We start from the raw sequence: 13,310 nt of genomic DNA, 5'->3' as shown, positions 1-13,310 counted from the left end.
GGAACCCCTTGAAAAAAACAAAAAACAAAGTTAGTCTCCTTTGTCTTCCTTTACTCTTGGCACAGTGCCCTGAACATAGGAAATGGTTAATTAATTTTTATTGAATCAATAAATGAACCTAAATGAGGGAATATCAAGTTTTTGTTGTGTTTCATTGTTTAAATTATGTTTAACTCTTCATGATCCCATCTGGGGTTTTCTGAAGTGAATTCCCATTTCCATCTCCTTTTTACAGATTTTACAGATTTTACATATTTGTACAGATTTTACATATTTTACAGATAAGGGAAAGGAGGTCAATAGGGCTGAGTGACTTGCCCAGAGTCACATAATTACTAAATATCTAAGGCTGGATTTTAACTCAAGTCCTTCTCACTCTGAACCTAGTGCTCCATCCCTCATTCAACCCAGCTGCCCTATTCTTTGATTGATATATATATATATATATATATATATATATATATATATATATATATATATATTTATCTCAGAGTTAAAGAAATAGAATTTTGTTATTCATGTCTGACAGAAAATGGTCAAAGACTAGTCATAGAATCGCATTGTTAAGAATGGGAGAATCTTAGAACACAGAAAACAGTATATTAGAATTCAAACCAGTCTTGGATCTCACCACATAGAATGGTAGAACTTAGGAACCTTAGGCTATAGAAAATAGAATGTTAAAATTGGAAGGGGCCTCAGGACAGAGAAGATCAGAACTGGAAAGGTTCCTTAGAGTCCATCAATTCTATCTTTTTTAGAAATTAGTTTTCAATGAACAAATTATTTGTTTTCCCTCCTTTTTATCCTTTGGGGAAAAAAAAACATATAATAAATATGCATAGTCAAGCAAAACAAATTCCCACACTGATCATGTCCAAAAATGTGTATCCCATTCTGTCCCTGAGTCCATCACTTTTCTTTTAAGAGATAGGTAGCAGTCTACATCATCTCTCTGCTCACTGAGTCACCCCTGCCATTGATCAGTTCTGCCTCTCAGAATTGGAACTGATACCCAGAGAGGGAATATGTTATGCCTGTAGTTGCAAAATATATTCATGTCAAAGTTATAATCTTAATATCTTGACTTCCAAGTTAATGCTCTTCAACATTGCCTACTGAACATTGTTGTTGTTTCTTTAAATAAGGATGCTGCAGCAACCATAAAAGAATCCCCTATATACAATAGACTCCACTTCCATCTTCCCTCTGTCTACTTTCCCTCTTCCTTTTCTTTTCCTTTTCCCATCTCTCCTCTCGTTTCTTCCTATCCCATACTTTTATCTCTCCATCCATCCATCCTCCCATCCATCTACTTACCTATCTACAAAGGGATAAGGAAGAGAGAAGGTACATAACAAAGATTTTAGGGTTTTGGGAGGAACATAATCACACATGTGATTTTTGTTTTCACTCTAGAATATCATCCTGCCCTTCAGTAGAGAGTAGCAGAGCCTGTGTCAGGGCAGTGGAAAAGTTGGATCATGGAGATAAGTTTCAGGAAGCATATGGAGAATGTCATTCTCTGAATAAATTTGCATAGACCTCATCTGAGTCACTTGGCTCCTGAATGATTAGCATGTCATTACCCTCTGCCTCTGGCCCTTGAGTACATCTGCAAACTGCTATTGGCACTTGGGAGTGACAGAGCTGGAGAAGTGTGTGTGTGTGTGTGTGTGTGTGTGTGTGTGTGTGTGTGTTGGGGGTATCTCTTGAATTCCCTTCCTTTCTGGACATGTTGCAAACTTGAGTTATGTGATGTGACTCCCTGGGTTCAACCTCTACATTTCATTGAGCTTTGTGAATGTGAGACTCTCTGGAAGATTTATTGGTCTGTTCCCTCAGATCTTAAGTGAAAAAGTATGTAAGGCTAAGCAGTTTTAACTCCAGAATCAATTGAGAGCTAGAGAAACAATTCACTCCCCTGCCCCACATATTTATGTGTCAAGCATTCAGAATATTAGCAGTGGAAGGGTCCATCTGATCCTATTCAACTCTGTGGAGGAAGAAATTGAGGACGGAAAGGAGGAGCTTGCCCACAGTCCCATAGCAAATGATACCATAGTCAGGATGAGAATCTTAAGTTTCTTGTCTTTCAAGCAGGGCTCTTTCCACTTCCCCCTTGCTAGGATCTATTATTTATTTATTTTGTATTTTGATATTCTATGGTTCAGGGTTTTAGTTGTTCTTAGATTATTTTTTTTCATGGAAAAATTGGTGGGCTGGTCAGTAACTTCCTTTGCCCAATCTTTTCATTGAAAGTGAAAATACTGTTTTCTGCTTTAGTCCCACATTCCTTCCTGTTAATTTTTATTGGCCTTGCTAGCCAAATGTACTTTTGTAGCCAAGAAAACATGTTTTCAGGAAACAGACTACAATTCAATCATTCAACAACTTTTAATTGAAGACCTAGTAACATGCATAGTGTATGCATAATAACCACAATGGATACAGAAAAATAGCAGGAACTTTTTCTTCCCCTCAAGAAGCTTATACTTGGGTGAGGGGGGAGACAAAATTAAAATAGACAAAGCATCCAGTAATATCAGAGAATAATAATAAATCAGATACCTAATAATGCCAGAGAATATATTTTTACTTTTTGACATTCTGTCCAAACTAGGAGCACCATTTAAAATGCTACCTTTTCCACAAAACCTTCCTGAGATGATTCTCCAGAAAGAGCAAGATTTGGCAAATGATGGCATATGTATAATGAAGGAGTGAGGAGTGAAGGGATGACCCTGAGATTGTGAACCTGAAGGATAGGAATGATAGATGCCCTTGACAGAAAGAGAGAGATCTTGAAGAGGAATGAGGTTTGAGAGGAGGATGGCTGGTTTGGACTTGTGCAACTTGAGATGCCTTTAGGACACTCAGCTGAAAATGTCCAATGGGCAATAGAGATCCAGGAGAAAGGCTAGAGCTACATATATCACTATGTAGCTATCAGCATAGAGATGATAATTAAACCCAATGGAATTGATGATGTTACCAAGAAGGCATGTGGAGAAGGCAAGGTCCATCACAGGAGCCTTCTGTGGGGGTACATCAATAGTTAGGGATCATGAGACTGAGAACAAAGAAAGAGTAGTCATGAAAACTCAGGGAAGTAAGGATGTTTCACAGTCAGATGCTACACAGAAGTCAAGAATGATGAGAATTAAGAGTAGACTACTGGATTTGGTAAAGAGATCATTGTTAACTTTGGGAAGAACAGATCCCAAAGGACTGAGGAGCAAATGACAAGGATAGGAAGTAGAGGCAATAATTGTATATAACTTTTCTTGGAAGTTGGGCTGAGAAGGGGAAGAATGATATAGGAGAATACTATGAAGATTTTTAAAACCAGCATAGCTTAGGGTATGTTTGTAGGTAGGAAGGAAGGAGTTAGATATCAAATATGAAAAGGTTGATTGAGGTGATGAGCTAAATCATATCCAAGATTCTTTCTAACTCCAAATCCACGATCTTATAATGATAGCAATTATTTCCATAGCAATTTTAGGGATATAGAGTTTTCATATGATATCTCATTTGTCTTTTCATTGCTATCATCTTGAAAGATTTGTGCAGGTAGTGACTTTATCTTGTTTACCAAGGTACCCCCCTCCATCCCTTCCCCATCATCTAGCTCTGGGTAGTGCTCAGTGCTTAAGGTGAGAGAAATCACAAAAGGGGTATTGAATAGCACTGTTATGGTAGTTGTATTTCTTGATGGACTTAAGCATATTGACATTGACCTGAAGAGGAGAGAGTTTAGAAATTTGATATGAACAATTGTAGACTTTTTTTTTTCCTGAGGCAATTGGGGTTAAGTGATTTGCCCAGAGTCACACAGCCAAATTCAAACTCAGGTCCTCCTGATTTCAGGGTTAGTGCTCTATCCACCGTACCACCTCACTGCCCTGAATTGTAGATTATTTGAATGAAACAAAAAGGAACTTCAGATTTTAGTAAGTAAATAGTCTTCTAGTATATCTTAGTTTCTATTTTCTAGAACTCATGCTAAGTACTAAGACCACAAATAAAAGCATTCTCATGATGGAAGACAACATATGAAAAGAATCTGAAAAAAAGATACCTATTTAGGGGCATTGTGGTCAAGTTCAGAGACTTCACGCTAAAAAGAGATAATTATGAAGGATGGCCACTCTGGGCCATTTACACCAAAGGGCCATTAACCCTTTGAACATCGGAGTAAACTGAGACTCAAGAGAAATTAAGTATCCTTCTCTATGCTTATGTCAGGGTTGAGATTCAAACCCAGGTCTCTACTGGTTCTGAACCAAGCATTCTTTCCCTTATATACTACACTCTTTCTTAAAATTAGTTGATGTCCAAGGTCCTTTCCAGTTCCCAAAGTCTGTGGAATTTTCTTTAGGGAAAATAAGTTCTTGTTCATGATGGGGTCAGTGCCATTGGTTTGTAAGAGGAGAATTGAGTGTTGAGTTTCTAGAACTTTGTTGTCATTGTTGTTTATTTCAGTCATGTCCTATATGCCTTGAGACTCTTTTTTTTTTCTTTCTTTTTTTTTTTTTTTTTGACAAACCTGGTTCTTTTTGTTGTTTAGTTTTTTCTGAGATGACTGAGTCTTCACGATCCCATTTGTTTTTTGGGCAAAGTTACTGGCATGGTTTCTCAATTTCTTCCCTAGCTCATTTTACAGATGAGTTAACTGTGGCATACAGGTTTTGGTGACTTGCCCAGGATCACATAGCTGCTAAGGGTCTGAGGCTAAATTTGCACTCAGACCTACCTAGCTCCATGCTGGGAACTCTTTGCCACCGCACCATTTAGGTACCCCAAACTCTGCTTAATGGTTCCTGAAAACTGTTCAACAGGCCAGCCTCTCTTGCACTTTCCCAAATGGAAATTTAATGCCAAGGAAGTGACATTGGATGAGATGATGTCAGAATCACTCCGAGGCTTTGGGGTCAAAACTCTCATCTGTTGGCAGGTGGCCTTGAAGTGAATCAGGGCTATGTGAGCTTGGGCTTATTTAACATCCTTAAAAAATTTTTTTTGTCTGATGTGGTTTCTGTAGAGGAGTGCTTTGGTGTCAAGGGTGCATCTTTTAAAGTCTTTTTCAATTTGAACAGATTGCTTGGGAGCAGAGCTTTCTATGAGATGCTGAAGAAGTTGTAGGGATTTGATGATACACAGTTTGGCCAAGAGGGCTAAGTCTGCCAGGGAGAAAAGACGCAGACACAGAAAACTGTGATTCACAATAAAGTGATAAATAATTAGACAATTATTAAGTGTCCTGTAACATAGTGAATCGGGCACTGGACATGGAGCCAGCTGGACTCCAACCCTGTCTTGGGCTCTTAGGAGCTCTGTGACTCTATCTATCTCTGTCTCAGTTTCTTCATCTGTAGAGTGAGTGGGTTGCATTCAGCATCCCTTCTACCTTTAAGTCTTTATTCCTGTACTCAAAGGGGGTGATATCAGGGAAGACATCCTGGAGGATGTGGCATTCGATTGGGGCTTTAAAGGACAGATTAAAATTCAGATGAAAACAAGGAAGGAAGATGGACATTCAGGACAGGAAATAATGGGAACAGACAGAAAAGAAATAGGCATATTTATAAGTTCTCTAATAGCCTAGGATCCTAGTAATTGTAAAGAGTATATGAGTTAAGAATAGGAAACTTATGGAGAAGGCAGAACAAGCATTTACTCAGCACTGTAGATGTGCCTAGTGCTTTCCAACTATGACCTTGTCTGATCAGGTGATGGTTCCAAATTGTTGTGGGTTGTGCTGTTGAATGTCAGTCTTATCTTCGATAAATCAGGAATTTGTAATTTAGGATGTTTTTATTTTTTGGAATAAAAATCTCATTTATATTTTAAGATTTCTAGGTTATGGGGCAAGTGGATAATATGGTGGATAAAGTACTAGTTCTGGAGTCAGGAGGCTCTGTGTTCAAATCCGGCTTAAGAAATTTACTAGTTGTGTGAGTCTGGGCAAGTCATTTAACCCTAACTGCCTCCAGATTAAAAAAAAAAAATTCCAACTTAACAGTTTGCCTTTTCTTTCTTTTTTCCCACCAGCAATGGAAGAATTAATTGTTGAGCTGCGCCTGTTCCTTGAGCTGCTGGACCATGAATACCTAACATCAACAGTCAGGGAGAAAAAGGCAGTGATAACTAACATTCTCCTGAGGATACAGTCATCAAAAGGTGAGTGTTTGTAGTGGTTCAAGGTTTTGTACCATAGAGAGGAAGTAAGGAATTGAAACATGAGACCTCTAAATCCCATGTATTTCAGACATGGCTATTGGCAGATGCAAATTATACTCTAATAGTATTTGCTCAATAGTTGGTAATGCTCTCTCTTCTGATCTCATACTCCTTTGTTTACTTCTTGTGCATTTATTATAATTTCTGTCACATTAATCCATGAATATCTCATAAATCCTATTGGTTGCATGTATGATCTTTCAGAGCTTAACCCAATATATGGCACATAATAGGTGATTATGAAATGCTAAATGACTGACTGTGTGGAGAGACAAGAGACCTGGATTTGAATACTGGCTCTGCCACTTACTAACTTTGTGGGCATATTATTTAAACTTTCTAGAACTTGGTTTTCTAGTCTCTAAAATGAAAGAACTGGATTAGCTGACATTTAAAGTCCCTATCAGCTATTCATCTATAATCAGTGATGCCATGACTGTGTCTCCTTAAAATATTTCTCCCTCCCTCCCTCCCTCCTTCCTTCCTTCCTTCCTTCCTTCTTTTCCTCCTTCCCTCCCTCCTTCCTTCCCTCCTTCTTCCCTCCTTTATTTAATAAGTGACTTCAATGTAAACAACACTGTGCTGAGCATTGAAAGATGTAATATAATAATAGTAATAGTATTTGTGTAGTATTTAAAGGTTTGCAAAATATTTTACATACATCATCTCGTTTGAGACAGAGTTTAGATAAGCCACATGGAAGCATGTTATAGTGGGAAAAGCTCTGGGAACCTGAGTTCAAATCTCACCTCTAAAAATGCTGTATGACTGGATGAGTTATGTAACTTTACCCTATTTTCTGAGCTCTAAAATAAGGGCCCATTTGGGCTCATAATTGTTAAATCCAGGAGGAACAGTTCAGGTCACCAAAGAGGAAAACATAGAGAAACAAAGACAAAGGGCTCATGACATAAACCTTTAAATCTGCTAAAGGAGAAGGAGATGATGAACCATCAAAAAAAAAGATTGAGGAGAAAATTGAGTAGAGAACAGTTCCTGGAAACTAAGAAGGTGGAATGTCTAGGAGAAGCATGCAATCAAAGAGATTAAGATGCCATGAGGGCTGAGAAAAGGCTGTTTATTGGATTTCGCCATTAAGAGACACTTGGTGACTTTGGAGAGACTTGTTTCAGCCCTTCACTAATTACTCTTGTCAGACTGAGTTCTTCAGGGCCACCCAACTGATGTGTGGTGGGGCTGGCTCTCATTGCCAAAACTTCCCTTTCCACCTCATACACCCTTCTGCCCTACAGCCTGGCCTTGAAGGAACGAGCCCCATTCCAAGGTTTTAGATGTAGAAACTGATGTTGTTTCTCTTAATACTTGCAGGCTTTGAAGTGAAAGACCATGCTCAGAAACAAGAAGTTACCAACAGTTTGCCGGCCCCGCCGCAGATGCCGCTGCCCGAGATCCCTCAGCAGTGGCTGGTGAGTTATGGCCCTGTAGCCGGGTGATAGGAAACTGTCTGATTCTGTCATTACCTGGAGTCTAGCTGAAGACATGAGGAATGAGGCGAGTGTGTGATCCTAGGAATGCTGAGGCAGCCGTTTGCCAGTTCCCACTCGACCATTCCCGATGGATAATTCGAAAAATCATATAGGAAATTAGCCTGCCTTGAGATGGCAGCTGCTTCTTTACAAAGTGACAATGCTGTAAATACATTGTAATCCCGCTTTGATGATGGATTTTAAAGTAGCAGGGGAGAGAGGTTTTAGGGGCAAAATTCCTGAAAGGCCTCCAGAGGGGCTGTTCTCCTCGCTGACTTGGTCTGTGATTTTGAACACCTGGCTTTGAAATTTTCCAGTACTGTTTCTTTCCTTTTTCAAACCCCTTTGTATCTAACAGGGTTTCTTAACCTTTTCTGGGTCATGGATCACTCTGGCAATCTAGTGAAGCCTAAGATCTTTCTCAGAATGTTGTTTTATAAAACACAGTGTATTGCAAAGTAAAGCAATTATATTGGATTGTAGCTATCAAAATATGAAAAAAAAAAAACCCAAAACAAAAGTTCATGGATTCCATGTTAAGAATTTCGAAGTTCCAATGGGCAAATATACATTTACCCCAGAAATAATGTTATATTCAAATTTTTTTTTTAGATTTAGGATTTTTAAGAGAGAAGAAAGAAGTGTGCTTTTGGTCAGGATGCAAGCATTTGAGCCCCAACTCTGATACTTACAAGTTGTATGATCTTAGGCAAGTCATTTAATGGCTATATACCTCAGTGTTCTTATTTTAAATTTATATTTATTATATTATAATTTATATTATAAATTTATATTCTATTTTATATCTCCTATATAAGAGAGATTTTTATATCTATCTATAGTATTGATATAGATATGTAGATTTAGATATTGATAACTTTTTGGAAAATATCCCAGATCCAGTTATTAATTTCCCTTTGTTCATGATTTGAATCCTACCTAACCATGCTATTTACAACTATATTTGTGAGCTTGAGCAAAATGCATCCCTTTATTGGATGAATTTGATTTCCTCATATATTAAATCAAGGGACTGAACCATTTGACTTGTAAAGGGCTTTTCAATGGTAGTATCCTATGAACCAATGATCTATGTTTAATCTCTCTGCTTGAATAGTTTATTTATTCAGATACACAAGACTTTTACCTCAAATTAAGGAAAAGTAGGTTATAGAGCTTCAGTTTTTAAAACTGAATTCCATTCTGCCTGGTTACCTGTCATTTATATAAGAAAACCTGGATAAAGGAAAAAAAAAACTGATGTGGTAGTTCAACCTTCTCTGGGTGAATTTATATCCATCCTTTAAAGTCCAGCTCACATGTTACTTCTTTCAGAACATTTTTTGTAATTCCAACAATCCTTTGAGTTAATCTAAAATTAATTTATGTGGGGTTTTTGAAAAAACAAGATAGGTAAGCCATTGGTTAATTTGATTTAAAAAAGAAAACCAAAAATTCAGTATTGAAAATGAAAAAGATAAAATCACCACCAATAAAGAAAAAATTAAAGCAAATATTGGAATGACCTTCCTTTTCAGTCCTCATCAAACACTTTGCTTTGCCTCCTACTTGTTTATTATTTGTATTGTTTGATGCAAACAACCCAAAAATCCTTATATAAAAAAAGTTTGGAGTCATCAACTTAGATTTTAATATGACTGATGGACATTTATATAGTACTTTAAATTTGGAAAGCACCTTAAGTACCATATCACAACAATCTTATGAAATAGAGAGCATAACTGACTCTTATATAGTAGTTTAAAATTTTACGTATCTAAATATAATATATATGTGTAAACATATTAATATATAATACATAAACATATACCATTTGAGTTTCATAATGAAACATCATATAATTTACATTACAAATATGGGTAAACTGAAGCTCAGAGATGATCACAAGTTAAAACTACAAAAGTTCTCAGAAGTCGTTTAATCTAATCCTATCATTTTACAAATGAGGAAATAGATCCAGATAATTTGAATTGGGTAAGTGTCCAAAAGCAGAACTTTTCAAATTTAATTTTTAAAATTCTGAATTTTACCAACACCTAAAAAATAATACTTCCATGTACAAAATAGAACAGAAAATAAGGTTATTTGGAAAGTGTGAATCTTTACTATATATAGCTTGCTTTTAAAAAAATGTAATTAATTCCACATGTTACTTTCAAAGCTGCCCCCTTTGTTTCCTTTTGATCTTCTTCAATTCTGGAGATCTAAAATATGTTTTCATGACCCTCTCTTCTTTTCTAATTTTGGCAAACCTATTGTTTGCTATTCCCTTAGTCCCAGTAAAAAAACAAAATAAAACAAAACAAAACAACTCAGTCTTTGTAACAAATAAAACACAGTCAAGCAGAATAAGCCAACTTATTTTTTCATATCCACAAAGGTATGTTTCTCTCTAGAAAAAAAATCTCTCTATATTGGGAATAGTTTCATTCCTTTGGAGTGGTGGTTATTTCATTTTTCAGAATTTTTAAGTCTTTCAAAGCTGTTTTTTTTTTTTTTTTTTTTTTAAAGAGTTGCTGCTATTGTTAATGTATGATTTTTTTCTCCTGGTTCCTCCATATCAATTCATCCAAGCCTTTTCAGATTTCTCTGAAACTCATCACCTTTGTTATTTTTAATGTTTTTTTTTCTATGTATGCCATAATTTGTTGAGACATTTCACATTTAAGGGAAACCACTTTAATTTATAGTTCTTTGCCACAACTGAAAATACTGATATAAATAGATTGAAGATACCAGCTAAGGTATTTACATGTGGCTTGGAGGATGATTGACATTGATAAAATGCTTTGAAAACCCATATATATATATATATATATACATGATTATTTCATCCTCTTAACAACCTTTTGGAAGGGGAATGCAAATAATATAATATTATCCTCAGAGATTTTAAATAATTTGTCTACAGCCATACATCTTGGCTCATCATGACCACTTAATAAATAATATCTAGACTATAAGATATTTAATATGTATGGAAATGTCTGCCATCTAGGGGAGGGGGTGGAGGGAAGGAGGGGAAAAATTCGGAACAGAAGGGAGTACAAGGGATAATGTTGTAAAAAAAAATTACCTATGCATATGTACTGTCAAAAAAAAAGTTATAATTATAAAATTAATTAAAAATAAATAAAGAAAGAATTAAAATAAATAATATCTAGACTTCTCTTTCTAAAGCAGAACTTTCTGACTGAAAAAACCTAAAGATTGGATTCTGCTCCCCCCCTTTATTTTTAATTCAAAATAACAACAGTGTTTTTCTGTAACACATTATAAGACATCCTTTTGAAAGAGAAGCCAACTGGTTGTAACCAGCTTGTAAATGCTTCTGTCTGCTGGATAATAGTTCTGATCAGAGTCTAGGACAAAAGCTTCCTTGATATTTAATGCCTTGGGGAAGTTTTTGTACTTTTATTTATCAACAAATGACAAACATTTATGAAAAAACTGCTGTGCGTAGAGCACTGTGCTAGGCACTCCTTGGCTCCATGGATCTGAGAATCTAGTATGGGGATTAGATAGCAAGAGAGAGCTCTAACACACACCATTGTGGGCTAAGTCCATTTGAGAGTTGCAAAACAAAGTACTAGGAATCTTAGGATTGTTCAGGAATGTTAATTGATTTTCTTTTGAATTCAGGAAATTCTTGTTTTGAATAGCCTCTCAGTATAAGTTATTTGATCACAGTATTCTCTGTCCCTTAGGACAGAAAGCTGATGTTTAATAATTTAAATTTGCAAAAATAATAATAATAATATTAGCTTACATGTGTGTGTGTGTGTGTGTGTGTGTGTATGTGTGTGTGTGTGTGTGTGTGTGTGTAGTTCTTCTTGTTGTTAGTTCAATTGTGTCCAACTCTACAATTTGGGATTTTCTTGGCAAAGATATTGGAGTAGTTTACCAGATCATTTTATAAATATGGAAACTGAGACAAATGGGGGAAGGGACTTGCATAGGATAATACTGTATGCCAGGTACTGTGTTAAGTGCTTTACAGTGATCATCTCATTTGATCCTCATAACAACTTGGGAGGTAGGTGCTATTATATTCCCATTTTGCAGATGAGGAAATTGAGGCAGGCAGGTTAAGTTATTTGCCCATCATCACACAGTTAGTAAGTGTCTGAGGTTGGATTTGAACTCAAATCTTCCTGACTCCAGGTTTGACATTTTATGCATAATTGCTTTACAAAGACATTTTGAGAGAGTTCACATGACTTTCCTAAGAGATAGCAAGTTATGATTTAAAGACCATTTGTTCCAAGAATCAGGTGTCATAAATTTGAATATCCCTCTGCCACTAAGCACATGCATGATCTTATGCAATCAGATTCAATGCAACCCAGTCCAAACCCAATGCAGCAAATACTTTTTTTAGTATTTGCTGTGTGAAAAACTCTGTTGGGGTACAAAGACAAAGCAAATAGTGATGAGAATTAGGTAAGGGGTAGCTGAATGAAATTAGGGTTAATTGAAGTCTAGTGACAGGTTCGGGGTACAGGGAGTTGCTCCTGCAACCCCTTTGGATTTGGCACAAGGTTACAGAGTTAAATGAGGTCTAGTAGCAGCACAAGAGTCCCCTGTAAAGGAATTTATAGACCCGAAAACCTAGATTAATAAAAGAGGTTTATTTTGGGATTTGGAAGTAAGGTTAAAGGTAGAAAGATGCCAGGGCCAGGGCTGGCACTGGGCAGACAGGAACCCTTGACATGGCCGGTGTAAGGATGCCATGTTTGGGGCTCCTGCAAAGAGTGGACTCCAGTTTCCCTCTTTTATAATGGGGGGCTTTTGGTGAAGGGGCCTGTGGGTGGAGTCCCAGGTTGTCTCCTGGCTGGTTTCAGCCAGGGTTAGAATTTGAATAAAATTCTATGGGTTTTTTGATAAGGAACTATTTGTGCTTGGGGTGGGAGTTGGGGAATAGAATGGGGGCTGGGACAGCCCAAGTTAGCTCAGATCCCCGTGGGGGTGGGAATTGGAAAGAAATCTTAACTCACATCAATAGGAGAGGCTTCCATTTTATTGGAGGGAGATACATGTAACAATAACAAAAGGACATTGTAGATAATTTGATGGGGAAGGAGAGAACCCTACCCTACCTCCAGCAGGGATCAGGAAAAGCTTCCAGTAGCAAAGCATATGATTTGTTCCTTGAGGAAAAGAACGATTCTGAGAAGTGGAGGTGAAAATGCATTCCAGACAGGGATGGCACAATCTAAAGATGTGGAGATGGAAAAAAAAAATTGCCAAATGGGCAAAGCCAAGATGGTGAAGAAAAGGCAGTAACATGTCTGAGCTTCCTCACTGACTCTTCTTAAAATCTTTTAATCATGTCCCCAAACAATTTCTTGAGTAGCAGAACCACAAAAGGGACAGGATGAAGCAATTTTCTAGCCCAAGACAACTTAAAAGATTGGCAGAAAAGGGTGAGTGTAGAGTACAATCCAATGCAGGCTGAGTCAATAGAGACCCAGACCCAGCAAACCAGGAGCAGGTCTTAGAAACCACTGAATCAACAGGAGAAGTGGCTACTTTTGGACCTCTCAGCCCATAGGT

The 13,310-nt window shown here is 37.0% G+C and overlaps 1 protein-coding gene across 8 annotated transcripts in view; it reads left to right on the top strand.

Moving 5' to 3' along the window:
• The window catches only part of AFAP1 (actin filament associated protein 1), a 231,522-nt gene that overhangs the window by 71,098 nt on the left and 147,114 nt on the right, over window positions 1-13,310 (top strand). For all 8 annotated transcript variants that reach the window (XM_074274085.1, XM_074274082.1, XM_074274078.1 and 5 more), the window contains exons 2-3: window positions 6,058-6,186; window positions 7,576-7,673. In XM_074274085.1, the coding sequence (XP_074130186.1) occupies window positions 6,060-6,186; window positions 7,576-7,673 (225 nt within the window). In that variant the 5' untranslated portion in view covers window positions 6,058-6,059. The remainder of the gene's footprint in view (window positions 1-6,057; window positions 6,187-7,575; window positions 7,674-13,310) is intronic.

Source organism: Sminthopsis crassicaudata, chromosome 6 (genome assembly GCF_048593235.1).
Source record: "Sminthopsis crassicaudata isolate SCR6 chromosome 6, ASM4859323v1, whole genome shotgun sequence".
NCBI lineage: Eukaryota > Metazoa > Chordata > Mammalia > Dasyuromorphia > Dasyuridae > Sminthopsis > Sminthopsis crassicaudata.
Note: the sequence above shows the minus strand (reverse complement) of the source record. Positions and strands in the feature narration are given on the sequence as shown.